Source organism: Myotis davidii, unplaced genomic scaffold, assembly GCF_000327345.1.
Source record: "Myotis davidii unplaced genomic scaffold, ASM32734v1 scaffold18, whole genome shotgun sequence".
In the NCBI taxonomy this organism is placed as follows: domain Eukaryota; kingdom Metazoa; phylum Chordata; class Mammalia; order Chiroptera; family Vespertilionidae; genus Myotis; species Myotis davidii.
In genome coordinates, this window is record NW_006292696.1 from 6623856 (window position 1) to 6638860 (window position 15005).

The 15005-nt window shown below is 47.1% G+C and overlaps 1 protein-coding gene across 1 annotated transcript in view; it reads right to left on the bottom strand.

Annotated features, from left to right (window-relative positions):
* The window catches only part of ADAM19 (ADAM metallopeptidase domain 19), a 78648-nt gene that overhangs the window by 37275 nt on the left and 26368 nt on the right, over positions 1 to 15005 (bottom strand). The window contains exons 3-4 of the mRNA XM_015565645.1: positions 9929 to 10007; positions 4011 to 4087 (exon numbers count right to left, since the gene is read on the bottom strand). Of these exons, the coding sequence (XP_015421131.1) occupies positions 4011 to 4087; positions 9929 to 10007 (156 nt within the window). The remainder of the gene's footprint in view (positions 1 to 4010; positions 4088 to 9928; positions 10008 to 15005) is intronic.

The window sequence follows — 15005 nt, forward strand, 5'->3', positions numbered from 1 at the left end:
AATTACCCGCCTGGCGCTTAGTGAAGAGGTTTTATTCCCTCCCTAACTTCAGGGGAAAATCCCTACCTGGGGAAACAACCTTTCTCGGAGAGGTGACCTTGGTTAAAACACATAGTGCCAAGAAGGTGAGCAAACATATTAAGAACAGTATGCCATATATGCCAGGTCCCTTGAAACAGCAAGGATGGACCAGCTCCCGGCACAGTATGGAACATTTGAGGTCATCTATTAATTCTACAGAATTTGCTATGTAAACTTTGTGATGTCTACTTATTTTAAATACAATTTTTTGTTAAATGGAAAAAAATTACAGAATGGTAAGTATGGGGTAATCTCATTTGGATTAAAAAATAATATATATGTATAACATACATACGATATACACACAATTATATATTTCAATTATTTGTACACCCAACAGTGATTACAGGTGGGGAATGGGATTGGTTGAAAGGGTGGACAGAAGAAAGAACTTTCACTTTTTTCGTTTTACACTTCTGCATTATTTGAATGTTTGACACACTAATTAATTATGTAATGACAATTCTTAATAAGCAGTTTCTTTAAAAATAAGTTGACCAATCAAATTTTAAAAAATATTTTTACTGGAATCAATATCTCTCCTCCTGACAGACAGTGAGGTAGGGACACACACTGACACACACGCAGTGCCTCCCATATCCCACAGGTTCAATCAAGAACATTTCTACCCCACGCTGCCTAGACTTGTTCACAAATAACCATCGCTCCTGACATTTCTACTCTGTGTTAGTTCGCCAAGCATCCTGTGGACATTTAGAAGATGAGCTCTTCATCGGAGACAGACTTGATGGGTATGGACACCCGACATTCGTAACAAAATGCTGTAGCATTTTGGGGGTGTAGTTTATAAGTATCCATAGCTTCCACTCAATTCTCAAAGGGGTCAGTGGCCCAAATAAGATGACAAAAGCACTTCGTTACATATCTATGTTCTTTTTTTGCAAGGAATATTTCTAACAGAAACACAGGACACTGACAACCATGCCCACCTCTTAGAAGGGAAGATTCTGTAAATTCAGGGTAAGAGACCTACCTTTCATTGTACACTCTTGTACTATCTGAATTTTTTCTTTTTACTGTGGTCATATATTTCTTCTTCCATTGAAATAGCTCAAAGAACTGGTTGGAGAGAAGAGGGGGGCCTAGCAACCATCTAGAAACTCAGCTGAATTCCTCTGTATCTGAAGAATCCACTTGGTATAAGTCCTACCTACTTTCTCCAATCACAGAAGCATGTTTCCAGGAGAAGCTCAATTGCTAAAAGATTTTCCATTGCAACATCGCTTTATGAGCCAGGGTGGGGGTGGGGGACTTGAGTGTTACACGGGTCTGAAGGCTGCAGCTGCCGCAGCTGCTCCTTCCCAAGTCCAAATGGAGCCATCTGGCACGAGTCTCCAGCTCTTAAATCAGTCGAGTCCACAGTCACCCTTGGTTGCTTAAGGTGTGCAGAGAGACGGCTGGGAAAGGAAGGCGGGTGGACCCCACCAGAGGGAAGCATGCAAAACAGAAACACATGGGCGGCTCACCCGGTTTCCCCCTGTCGGCTTGGCTGTGGGAATGATTTACAAGAGGCCAAGCCAACTTCCCACCGCTCCAGACCAAGGGGACAGAGGAAGAGGCGGAGAGATGCAAGTCACACCTGCATGCTCCCTTTCCTGCTTCTTGGGAAAAACGGTTGTTTACTTGGGGACTGCAGGTGGCCTTGGCTGGGCCTGTAAACACCACCGGGAGGCCGGTTGGCTCAACCAAGACACTTGAGTAGGGGGACTGGAGGCCACTGTTATGGCCCAGCCAAAGCTTGTTTCCTGCCTAATTCCCTCTGGCTGACTCACCACGAAGCCCTACAGAGCAGACATGGTCCAATTTATAAACAAACACGTGGGATCTGTAGCCTTGCATTTGCAAGTGGGCCTAGGTAAATCTGAGCAGTTTCACTGTCATAAAACGGTGTAAGACGACAATAATTGCGTATGCCTGTACAGTTAACATACCACATCTCATTCTCTACCGTGCCAGTCATTGATGCCCATTTTACAGAAGAGAAAACTGAGAAAAGTACTTTTCAATGCCTGTCTTTCCATCTGTGTAGGGCATGGGCAGAGAGCAAGCACTCACTGTTAATATGCTGAATAAAAGAAACAATTATTGAATGAATCAGTTGACAGAGAAGAAGGGTACACAGTGGAAAAACCTACTGGATCTTAAGAGGCAGTCATGTGCATATCTTCCCAATTCTGCCTGCAGTATCGTCATGCTGTCTACTTTAAGTTGCTCATGGTGGGAATAGCTTTACCAGCATATTAGCAGATGATACACATCAGGGCTTTTTCTTTTTTTTTCCCATAGAGACGGTGTATCAACACATTAGGTATAGATATCACATTAAAACCCAGGAAATTAGCCTGACTGGTGTAGCTCAGTGGTTGTGCATTAATCTGTGAACCAGGAGATCACTGTTCGATTCCTGGTCAATCCCTAGTAAGGGGTGTACATGAGGCAGCCAATCAATGATTCTCTCTAATTACTGATATTTCTCTCTTCCCTCTCCCTTTCCCTCTGAAATCAATAAAAAAATACATACATTAAAACAAAAAAACAGGCAATTAAATTTTCAGATCATCTCTTTTCCAAAAGAAAGGGAGTGTGGGAAGAGTCTAAACAAGTGGTATTTACTACTTCAATATACATGTACAGGTCCTACTATATTCAAAGCACTCAGGTAGGCTGGAGAAACAGATATTGGAGATAGAATGTATACTGTCAAGGAGCCTACATTCTCAGGGACAAACTGTACTGGGCACACTGGGGGATCTTGGTAAAATGCAGATTATAACCCAGTAGGTTTGGGTGGAACCAGAGACACTGAATACTGAACCCGCTCCCAGGTGACACTGGCCATCTGCAAGCCATACCCAGGAAGCTAGGATCGAGGAGGTGACTGGGTGCTCCTATGTGACAGCCAGTTGTACACATTAGATATCCATTAACCCATCTAATGAGGATGACACTAGGAATATAGTCCCTTTATCCACATTTTACAAATGAGACAGGCCATCGAGACCCAAGGTCGCCCAGCAGGTAAAGGGCCACTGGCTCACACCCAGGTAGCCTGACCCAGAGAATGAGGAGTCACTCTCTCTCCCACATGCCTCCTACGTGGAACTTTTCAGCTAACTTTCTGTCTTGAACATTACCCTTGCTTCTCCTTTCTCTTCCCGTCCTTTCTTTTCACTACTGCCTATTTCATATTTTTGCCACCTATAAGTACTCTACCAGAGAAGAGCAAAGCGGAAGTGGGAATAAATGCTCCAACTCAGTTTCAAGTGTGTGGACCCCATCATTTATATTCTACATTCTGATGCTTTGACATCTGCTCCCAGGGTTAGCCAATTCTTTGAGACAGTAAACTCGCCAGTGAGCATGCATTTCAAATGTGGCTTTCTTTCATCCTCTGGGCCACTATCCCCCTGCCCTGTTCACCCCAGGCCAGGTTCCAGACAACTAGGGACAGCCCCTGAGCCCCAGATCCCATGGAAATTATTGAAACTAATCCCAAGCCTTGCCTGTTCCTTCCTGCAGAAGCCGCAATAAAGACTCTTGCCACATCTCCCTTTCTCCCGTTGCCTCCTGACTGACCCCTGTGCTTTCGGTATGCCCTCTACCCCCCGCCCCATACATGCACACACGCATGCATGCACAGCAAGGCCCTCTTGGGATCTTGAGTACAGCCAGCTGTCTCTTCAGGAGCAGTCGACCCTCTCCTGCTCCGATGCTTCATCATACCTGAGTATCACTGAAACTCAAGAGCCTCAAGTTCATTCCCAAGCTCGGCCCTTCTCACAACTGGCTTGCATGCATACCCAATGGACGGCTTCTCAAGGCCCCTGCCCAAGGCCAGCCCTGCTGTCCTGAGAATCCCACTCGTGGGAGAGAGCCAGGCGTCCCCCAGCACTGTCAGGGCCTCTTACCTCATTCCTCGGCAGGTGCTGAGCGTGACACTGGACTCCTCCGCCTTCCTCACCGTCCCGTGGTAAAAGCAGTGATCCTAGCCAGGAGAAAGGGAGGTCAGGCCCCGCAATGTTAACGTCCCGTGAAGGTCACGGAGGATCATATTTGTAGCCTGACCCGACAACCTGCGGACAGCTTTCCAAGCCTCCACTTTACTTGATCCTCATCATAGTCCTGGGAGCGGGGAGGGGGAAGATGTCATCGTCCCCAATGAACAGACGAAGAAGCTGAGGCTCAGAGGAGCACAGAGGTTTGCCGCAGGTCCCTCTGCTAGTGCGGGACCAGGATTTCAGAGCCAGTGCAGAGCTCTTTCCATGATATTGGCCTCAGGGACACGGGCTTCTGAAGAGCCTGCCTCCCCACTAGAAGCACCTGTGACCCCCTGTAGCAGGGTTGGGGAACGTCCAGCCCTCAGGCCGTATAAGGTCCGTGAAATCATTTGGTCTGGCCCTGGCAAGTCATTAGGGGTAAGTTAATGAAATGTTTGACCAAATACAGCAGGCTAATTTTTAAGTTGATAATTTTGTATGGCCCACGAATGATGTTATAAATGTCCAAGTGGCCCTTGGCAGAAAAACGGTTCCCCACCCCTGCTCTATAGGGTTGAAGAGTGTCCCCCACAAATTCATGTCTACCCAGAACCTCAGAATGTGGTCATATTTGGAAGAGGAACTTTGCAGATGTAATTAAGTTAAGGTGAAGTGATACTAGACTGGTGTGCTTTTAAGAAGAGGCAGGGATTAGAGTGATGCAGCTACAGGCCAAGGAGCACCAAGGATGGCCAGGGGCCAGCAGAAGCGAGAAAGAAGCCAGGAAGGATTCTTCGTTAGATTACAGAGGGAGCGTGGCCCAGCCGACACCTAGATTTTGGACTTCTAGCCTCCAGAACTATGAGGGAATCTATTTCTGTTTTTTTAACCTCCAAGTTCATGGTGCTTTGTTACAGCAGCCCCTGGAAATGGAGAGACCCCAGCTTTTCTGTACCTCCCTGAATCCCTGCGTGCCTGAACTTGGCACCTACATCCGTGGATGCCAGAGGCCGATGCTGCTCTCTAGTCAGTGTGTCTCAGGGCCATGTGGCCTCCCAACCCAGCTAGATTCCTCCGTGACTATAAACATCTGTGGAGCACTGCCGTGTGCCAGGCCCCGGGTGAGGCCCCAGAGACACAACAATGAACAAACAGCGCTCCAGCTTCAGTGGGACTCACGGTCTGGTGAGAGCCAATCTTCATGAAAAAGCCACACGAGATATAATTACAAACCAGGAAGAGTGGCTCGAAATAAAGGTTGGAGATGCCAGCAGAGGGGTTTATAAGTAGGGCAACCAGAGCATTTAGGAAGCAAACCAGGACACTGCTGAGAGGGCTACAGAGGGTGCAAACCGGGACTGTCCTGGGCACAGTGAGGGATGGTAACAGGGCCATCGCTACAAGCTCCTTCCCAAATGGTTGAGAGAGAGAGGCTGGTCAGAAAAGAGAGAAGGTAACCCTCAGGGCAGAGCCAGGTCCTGAACAGGTAGATGTTAGGAAGGATATAAACTATGTAGCTGCTGGAAGCTTCCTCCCCCACTCACCACAACACCCTGGGGCTGAGCAGTCCCAGCAATCCACCAGCAGGATATTCCTTGGTACCCAGCAAGGAACATGTGACTTAGGTGACAGCGACCCATTCAACCCATTCTCTATCTTCTCTGGCTCCATCTCCTGCCCAGGGCTATTTAATTAATAGCCTAATAACTAAACTTGAGCATTCAGGCCAGGTTTAAATGCAAGCTCCATACCAACCAGCTATGTGAACAATTGCACAACCTCTGTCTGACCTCAAGTGCTAACTCCAGGGGTGAATGCAAGGTTACTGGCCCGGGGCAGCCGGCAATAAACATTAGTGGCAAGGCTCACAACGGGCTGAATCTTTGGCCTGTGCTGTGCCAATCTATGCCCTGCCCAGCTGAGCCATACAGCCAGGTCCCAGGGGGCGGGCCAGGCTGGCACTCCACTCAGGGTCTATCTCAGTCCGGTGCTCTGTCACCTGCTCAGACACAATCTGCTACCCGTAGGGTGGCTCCTCCCCGATTCATGCCCAGGCAGTCAGGAGGAGGCAGTCAAGGATTTGAAACAAGTCAGATCCCGACCTTTATTGGGGCACAAAGGAAAGTCACTGTACCAGAGACATCCTGCGGCATCAGTGAAAGAGGGAAGGTGGGCACGACCCTCCTTCCAGCCAGGAGTCCATCTACTCTCAAATGCCAGTGTGCCACATGGCTTCTCCACCTATCTCCCACTACTCCACTACCCCCCCTCCACTCCCCGCCCCTGGCTCTTGTGAAACCTGGAGGCACATTGTCAGCGTTTAAGTTCTAAACCTGGTCCTTAGAACTCAGCAACAAGGCCATGGACTCCACAACCCAGGATCATTTGTGGGTAGAAGAGGGGGTTGAGCCTGTATGGAGTAAATGGGGCTCACAGATACTGGAGTGATGGAGAGTCAAGAAGTTCAGAAATATAAAGAGAACTCGGAGCCAGTGCTGGGCATGACAGTCCTGGTACCTCCTCCCATTGGACCTGCTCACTGCCTGGTGCTCTCTGAAACAGCATCCCTACTAACTTGCAGCATGCCTTACATTTCCCAAGGGCTGTCACACATGACGTCGCAGGTATATTGTAATAACGCCTGCCATTCAGCGTTAGTAACAAGGGATAACATTCATCCAGCTTTTACTACCGGTTAAACAACTTACAAAGCCTTATGGGGTAGATATACCACTCCCATTTTTTAAAAAACATATTTTTTATTGATTTTTTACAGAGAGGAAGGGAGAGAGATAGTTAGAAACATCGATCAGCTGCCTCCTGCACACTCCCCACTGGGGATGTGCCCATAACCAAGGTACATGCCCTTGACCGGAATCGAACCCAGGACCCTTCAGTCCGCAGGCCGACGCTCTATCCACTGAGCCAAACTGGTCAGGGCTCCCATTTTTTTTAAAAAGGGAAACTAAAGGTTGGGGAAGTTTTGTCATTCACAGGCCACACAGCAGAATGAAGATTAAAACCCCAGCAGGCTGACTTCAGACTCCATGCTCTGCCTCTCCCAGCAAAGTGCATACCAATTAACTTGTCAAAACTATGATCTTCTAGCACCAATGGAAACTTGAGGTCTAGTCTCTCAGCCTTGCCATTTGCTGGTTATCTGAACTGAAGCATGGTACTTTTTCTCCTCTCTCAATTTCCTCATGTGTAAAATGTGGCGTTGCAAGAGATGTTTATAAATTCCCATAAAATCAGTGCTTCATCTTACCCTTCCACAGCCCTGAGAGTTGGATCTTAGCATATCTAATTTTCAGAAGAAGAAATTCAACACTAGTGTAGTCAAAAGGGTTGTTTAAGGTCAAATAGCTAAAGCCAAAACTAAAACCCTGGCTTTAGACCCCACGCTGTAACTCTTTCTATTGGAACATATTCACAGACCCATTCCCCCAGCGATCTGACCTAGATTAGGGCTGTAGCCTACAGCCTAGAGGCCCAGCCGATGAATTTGATAAGGTTCCCAGAACTCCCGCTGCCCCAGGCCAAGTTTGGTAGTAGAGTATGGTCCTCAACTTTTGGGTCAAATGCAGCTAAATGGTTCATTCTATTCCAACTTCATTTTGAGCCTTCAGCTCCCAAATAAGAAAGCTGACTGGGAGCCCCATGGGGCAGGGTGGGGGCTTGGCTGTAGCAGGCGATGTAAGAAAACAATAACTTCTGCCATACTTGGGTCAGCAAGACCTTTAGGAAGAGGGGCATTCTGGGATTGAGGGTTGGTTCTCTGCCTAATTCTGAGAGCACAAAGAGCAAGTAAATGAACAGTCATGAAGTCATCTCATTCCTTCTCAGCTCCTCGGCCGGACAGGGCCACCCTGAGGGGCTTTCATAGCAGGAAGCATGAGGTCATGGCAAACTTGTGCACTAAGACCCATTCTTGAGCTGCTGGTATATCAATGCAGAGCCCAACTCAGAAGAGGGTGCTTTGTGAGGTTGGCATGGCTAGGGCTTTCGAGGCACGCCTGTGCCCTCCCTGCCTCCCCCAAGGCGGAGAACAGAAATCTTAAGGAAGGAAAGACTTTTAGCCAAGGGGCATTGAAGAATATGTGTGGACACACCACAGCTGGACAGCTTCCCCAAAGATATAAAGACACAGTCAACTTGCCTGCTACCTGCTACCATGCATCTAGTGTTGCTTTCATCATTCAAGGGTAATCTGATAAAGTAACCTGAGTTGGTAATGACTGGCAGTGGCCTGTGCTGCTGTCTTCACGCCACATCTCCCATCTCTACATGCTACTCAAGTCCATTATGTCCCCTGCCAGAGTCCACCTTCCCTTCTCCTCCAGCCCATCCCATCAGCCCAGCGTCTGAGAAGGGTCACTGCAATCCAGTGTTTCAACCTGGGCACTAGTGACACTCGGGGCCAGGTAATTCCCTGGGGGGAAAGGGGCGATTGTCCTGTGTTGTAGGTTAGCAGCACCCCTGGCCTCTACCGTTTAGGTGCCAATAGCAACCACCTCTGGGCCATGACAATCAAACCTGTCCCCAGACATTGCCAAGTGCCCCCTCCTTTGCTGGCTCAGAAGGTCAAACAAATAGTATATTTTATGATAATTACATTGAATTAAAATTGGTATAAATCATCATGAAGCATATTTTCTTTGCTTCGTGTTAGTTACCCGCATATCAACAAAAGTTTAAGTAAATGGATGACGGAAAACAAAATCACTCCTGATTGAGAACCTCTGCTCTGAGCCTATGACTTTGCAGTGGTTCTCAACCTTCCTAATGCCGCGACCCTTTAATACAGTTCCTCATGTTGTGACCCAACCATAAAATTATTTTCGTTGCTACTTCATAACTGTAATTTTGCTACTGTTATGAATCGTAATGTAAATATCTGATATGCTATATGTGTTTTCCAATGGTTGCGACCCACAGGTTGAGAACTGCTGTTTTAATGGGCCCCCTGGTAGTAAGAGCAAGCAAACCATGAAATGTGCATGATTCACTACCTTCAATGTTCACCAGTGGGTTGTGAAGCCAACTAAAATGTATCCATCTGAAAAACCATGTTTTAAATGACAAATCTTCGTACAAACATCTGAACCGAAAAATTACTTTGAGGGGAAAAATACCCAATATGGATATAGAAGCAAAATAAGAAAATCTTCATAACCTAAAGTCACATTAAAAAAGACTACAACCCTAACCTATTTGGCTCCATGGATAGAGCGTCGGCCTGCAGACTCAAGGGTCCCAGGTTCGATTCTGGCCAAGGGCATGTACCTTGGTTGCAGGCACATACCCAGTAGGGAGTGTGCAGGAAGCAGCTGATCAACGTTTCTCTCTCATCAATGTTTCTAACTCTCTATACTTCTCCCTTCCTCTCTGTAAAAAAAAATGAATAAAATATATTAAAAAAAAAACCTACAAAAACCTTAGGAGACTACAAAACCTTACAGATCCAAATGAAAAAGGAATAATTAGACTTCTGTTTGGGTGAGATGACAGGATTACCAGAAATCACTCCTTTTGCTTAACCTTCTGTTAATATGTGAGTAATTAATATAAAGCAAGGAAAATGTATGCTACATGGTGATTTATACCAATTTTGATCAGATGCAATTATCCTAAAATTGACCACTTTAGCCATCAAAGGAAAGGGTGCAGGTAGGAAACAACAGGTTCACACTTGGCCTCTCCTGCTGGCTCCCTTGGTCTTCAGTCAGGGGAAACAATTGCTTTGGAGGAGGGACATCTCCATCCAGTCCCACTGTTGCCTCCTCACTTCCCAGGGGTGGGACCAGGGAGGGCAGTTGTTTGGTAGCTATTTGTTGCCCGGAACTTACCTCGGATTTCAGCGTGGTGGTTCGAGGGTTGCCACTCGGAGTATAATGCGTTTCTGTGTAGGTTGGAGCGAAAAGGTATCTGTGAAGAATAAGAAAAGACATTAGTCTCCTGAGGTGATGGACTCCACCCTCCTGGGAACTATGGCTGGCCATTCTAACTGAAGCAGGCAGAACTATCCCCCACATCTCAGTGCAGGAGAAACGGGGTGGCCAAAGGGACTAAGAAACTAAAAGAAAACCAGGAGGAAGAGTTTACTATGAATTTTGTATTTGTGGGGGTCATCATTGAGTTCAGACAACCAGATGGAGTCAAGAGACTAAAGCAGTGATCTTAAACTTTTTCTGGGTCCTGGGAACACACATGCAAACACATAACTCAAAATTTACCTGGATTGATTTTTCTACCACTGCATCCAAGGAAGGATCAGCACACCAATTTTTCTTTAAGGAAATACCTCTCCCCTGTTGCATGTTTTGGTGAGACTGTCAATCCAGGTGTCCTCCCTAGCCTTGCCAAGGGTGGCCATGATCCAAGCTAAGCCAATGGAATAATGCCGCAAGAGCTGAACAGATGGGAGCAATTCATCTGTTCCTTTGTTCCTGCTGCATGGATTCCTGAGTCTGCCTTGGCCTGTCCTTTCTGAGACCTAGTGGTTCAGATTTCCTGAGACCTGGTACTCCTGTGTGTTACCCTTCTAATAAATTCTTTTCTAAAATTAGACATTGGTTTCTCTCTTACTACAGACCGCCTGAAGCTAAGGTTAAGAATATCTCATCAAAGGAAAGGCAACACCAAGCAAGGTTCCTAGAATTTCTCTAAAAGTAAAAAATAATATATATATATAATATATATATGCCCAAGTGACCGCTACAACCAAATAACTGAAATGACCAGAACGACCAGACGACCAGCCAGTAGCTATGATGCACACTGACCCAGACTTTGCTGCTGGGGCCCTGACAGCCCTGAATCTGGTTCACCCGCACCCCAGGCCCAGCCAGGAGGAATCCCACCCGTGCATGAATTTGTGCACTAGGCCTCTAGTAATAATAATAATAAAGGAGCCAAATGGATGCTCCAACTAGCTCAGCCACACTGAAAGCAGAATGTACCTATAGAAAGTCAAGGTCAGAGGGCAAAAAGGTTTCTAATGGAAGAGAAGTTGGAGTCTAACCAAAAACAAAGAATTAATTGGATCTATATGTACTAACTGGAAAAAATGTCTAAAATTGAGTCCAACAAAAAAAGTTTTAGGAAAATATGCATTTTCAAAATACCTTTAAGTGAAAAACAATAATAGTCCACCCTAATGCAGAGGTTGCCAACCTTTCGGACCTCACAGACCACCAGTGGTCCGCGGACCACCAGTTGGCAACCGCTGCCCCAGTGTATGCATTGAAAACAACTGGGGAAGCAAGTGCCTACTGCTGATGGTGGTTATCTCAGGGGACTGCAGATGTTCACAATGTCAGTTGCATATTTCTGAAAATCGGTTGATTTTTTAAAATAATGATCTTGTGTTTATTTTGAAAACTGAAAACCTAATTTGAAACTCCTTTTCAGAAGAAAATATAGGCTCAGGCCAGCATGGAAAGCCAAAGGAATCTGCAGGGACCACTCTGACTCTGGAAGAGGTGACATTTCCCAAAAAGATGGGGTCATTGAAGAGAGTCTCTAGAGTCACTTCCAACTCTAAGAGTTCTGGGACTCCTGGCGCTCAGACTCCCCTCCACCCCTAGAGTGCAGTCCGAAGGCAAATGCCACAGAGTGATCTCTTGTATCATGTCAAGCCCTTCAACATCCAGCCCTGGACAAGAAAAGAAACCCAGAGGGGAAATGTCAAAATAAAGCAAAGTCCAAAACTCAGCTTGTGTAGAGAAGCTCATTATAAGGAAGCTCTGGGTCAGTAGCTAACTTGCCAAGTTCTGCCTTCCAGTCCTTTCTCTTTCTCCTGAGCATCTAAGCAGCCACGTATCTCGGGAGGAGTCACTTATGTGTCTGAGGGAGATAAACTGTGGGCCCCATGAGGACAGAGGCCAAGCTGCTCTGCTCACCAGTATATATCCCTGTTTAACATTTACTCAATGAAAGAACAATTTAACTAATTATTGGATGAAGGAATGGATAAATGAAGGAACAAGCAAATGAATGAGTCGATCAGCATGCTAGGAGCTGAGAACATGCTCTGGTGTTGGCGAGACTAAGGTTTCAATACCAGTCTGACATTTGCTGTGTCTATGGCCATAAATGGCTTACTTTTTCCCTCTGAATATCTGTTTTCTCTTCTTCAAAAATGAAGACAATATCCTTACTTAACATGATTGCCTAAGAGTAAACCGACAAAATGCATAAAAAGGGCTTACTACCAAGTAGGTACAGAGTGGAGCTCAGTAAAGGTTAGCATTTATCACTATTGCTTTCAACAGGAAGTGCCATGGAAGGACCCAGCAAAACTGATGGAATTACCTATTTCCCTTTAAATCTCCCCAGCCAGTAACTCTCCAGTAGATCACTTGGGAGTGGCAAAAAAAGCAATTAGCTCATTCCTGCAGCCCCATTTCCTAGGTCTGGTTTCAGAGACTGCATAATGGACAGCCAGGCAGGGGTTCAGAGTTTAATGGTCTATCCAGGCGCCAGTGGGATGTAAACGTGCTCACTGAAAATGTACTCCTGATAAATACATTATCAGCCTCTTCTCAGTCTTAGGGGGAGAATTATTCATCCGGCCACATTAAGACGCTCCAAAGAAAGCCATCCAGAGTGAACCTCACAGGTGACCACATTCTTGCCAGTCCTCGGCCACTCATAAGACTCTCAGAGTCTCCACATTGAAAGGGACTTTAGGAATCAGCCAAACTCACTGGACTATGGGCTCACTAAGAGCAGGGGACATGGCTGCCTTGTTTGAGGCTTCTCCGCAGCTTCCAGCTGCTACCAGGCAGGAGGCCCATATTTATTTGGTGAATAAATGGACGAATGAATAAATGAATGAACATTCTACTTTGTACGGGAATCTGCCAGATGGCCATTCATCTCTGGACATAGCCAGCAACAGAGAGCTCCTGAGACGCATCTAGTAGTTAAGGAAAGTCCTTACACTGAACCAGAAACTACCTCTCTGTGAGCGGCGCCTACTTGGCCTTTCCTTCTGTCTTCTGAGTCTCCAAGGAACAATCGGCTTCCTCGTCTACCTAACTGCCCTCCTGGGACCAGCAGCATCAGCCCTGCTAGGAACTAGTTAAAAATGCAGCTTGTCGGGCTCCACCCCAGGTACACCGAAGCAGGCAGACCTCTGGGGTTGAGATCAAAACGAACACTCTAGACCACAAGATTTCAACATACTTTTAAGGAAGGCAATCTTCAGAAATATCAAAGAAGCTCAGGTCACCTTCCTGCCTCCGTCGCACCCTGCTTCCATCACACCCTGGATCCTTCTGAGCTTGGGAAACCCAGAAAAGTTGCCATCAGAATCGTTCACATGTATTTACGTGTTCAATTACTTCACCCTCACGACACACCTCTGAGGAAGGTACTAACCCCTTCCCCATGTTGTAACTGAGGACATTGGGAACTGGATGTGTGACTGTCCAGGCTCTCACGGTACCGTGTCAGAGCCGGGTTTCCAACCAGGTCTGCTGGTCCTGACCATACTTTTAAAGCAGTTTTCTGTTCTCTCTCTCTTAGAAGGTGGAAGCATAAAACTACAGCACTGCCAGGAACCAGCAGTCCAAAGCACAGTGTGATGGCGATGACAGTGGCCTTGAGGACACCTGTGCTGTCACACAAAGGAGACTCAGCTCTTAAGTGCGATTGGGTGCAGAGAGGAGCAATAGGCATAAAAGCAAAACATGGGGCAGGAAGAAGAGGATGGACATGTGAGACCTTCAGGGCTAGTTTTGTGTGTGTGTGTGTGTGTGTGTGTGTGTGTGTGTGTGTGTGTGTTTTGCAATAACAACCCTTTCCCCAAATGGGGTTGCAGATGTTGGCCAGGAAGGTCCTTTCTTCTTGAAGCAAAAGGAAGGGTCAGGTTTCATCACCACCATCTGTGCAATTTTACTGATAGATGAGACACTGCTTTCGAATACTTCCTGCTGCCCCGAGCTGGGCCCATCTGTGCCCATACGGTGCCCTGGCACTGCTCTCAGGACCTGCAGACACTGCTGTCCCCTCGCAGAGTGGCCACGGGGCCACTGAGCAGTCCAGCTCGGCCCACCCGCCCCCTCTCTGACCACATCTTGTTCTCATCTCCTCCCTGACAAGGAGCTGGCTCAGCAGATCGGCAGGAAGCCGTCTCTCAGCACTGGAGTGTATTAGGATTTTCAGGAAACGAGTTGTGAGTGATGTGTGTCCAGGAAGAGAGAAGGGCTATCTAAGATTTCCCACCCCGCCCCCTCCTTTTTCTGGCTTTGATGGAAAAGCAGTTTCTGTGCACCCTCCTGCCCTCTGTAAGAGCCCCCTGCGGGTCCCTCCAGGCTCACCAGCCCGCAGGCAGGTCCACATCCTGTCCAATGCTAACAGCAGCCAGCACTGGAATGTCCACCTGGCGAAACCCAGGCTGCCCCAGACCCCAAAGTCCTTGAGCAAGACCTGCAGCTTCTGAATGCCACCTGGGGAAATAAGCTCCCAAATATGAGACATAAAACATAAGGTTGTTCTCCAGGGAAGGACAAGTGAACCGCCCGTGGCAGCCTGGAACCTTTTGGTAACGTGTCATCTGATCCCAAAGGCACACTCCCCTGACCCCACCTTTCCTAAGGCTCGGGGCCTTCAAACCCAGCACCATCATCTGAAGCGTTGTTTACAGTCAGACAAACTTGAAATGCCTCTCTCAACTTCAACTCAAAGCAAAGTTGCAAAATATCTCTCAGATCAGCTCTATTTCCTGCTGCTTCAGATAAGCAAAGCGTTGAAGACGGAGTGCCAACAATTTCCAAACCACCTTGAAAGACCTAGGCAGACAAGCTCAGCGGAAGCAAACATCACTCCGCCACCCCAGGGGCTGTTTTTACTGACAGCTTCTTCCCCCAGCTTTTGGCCCCATCTTGCTTTTCCAAGAGTATCCGGGCACTTAGACAC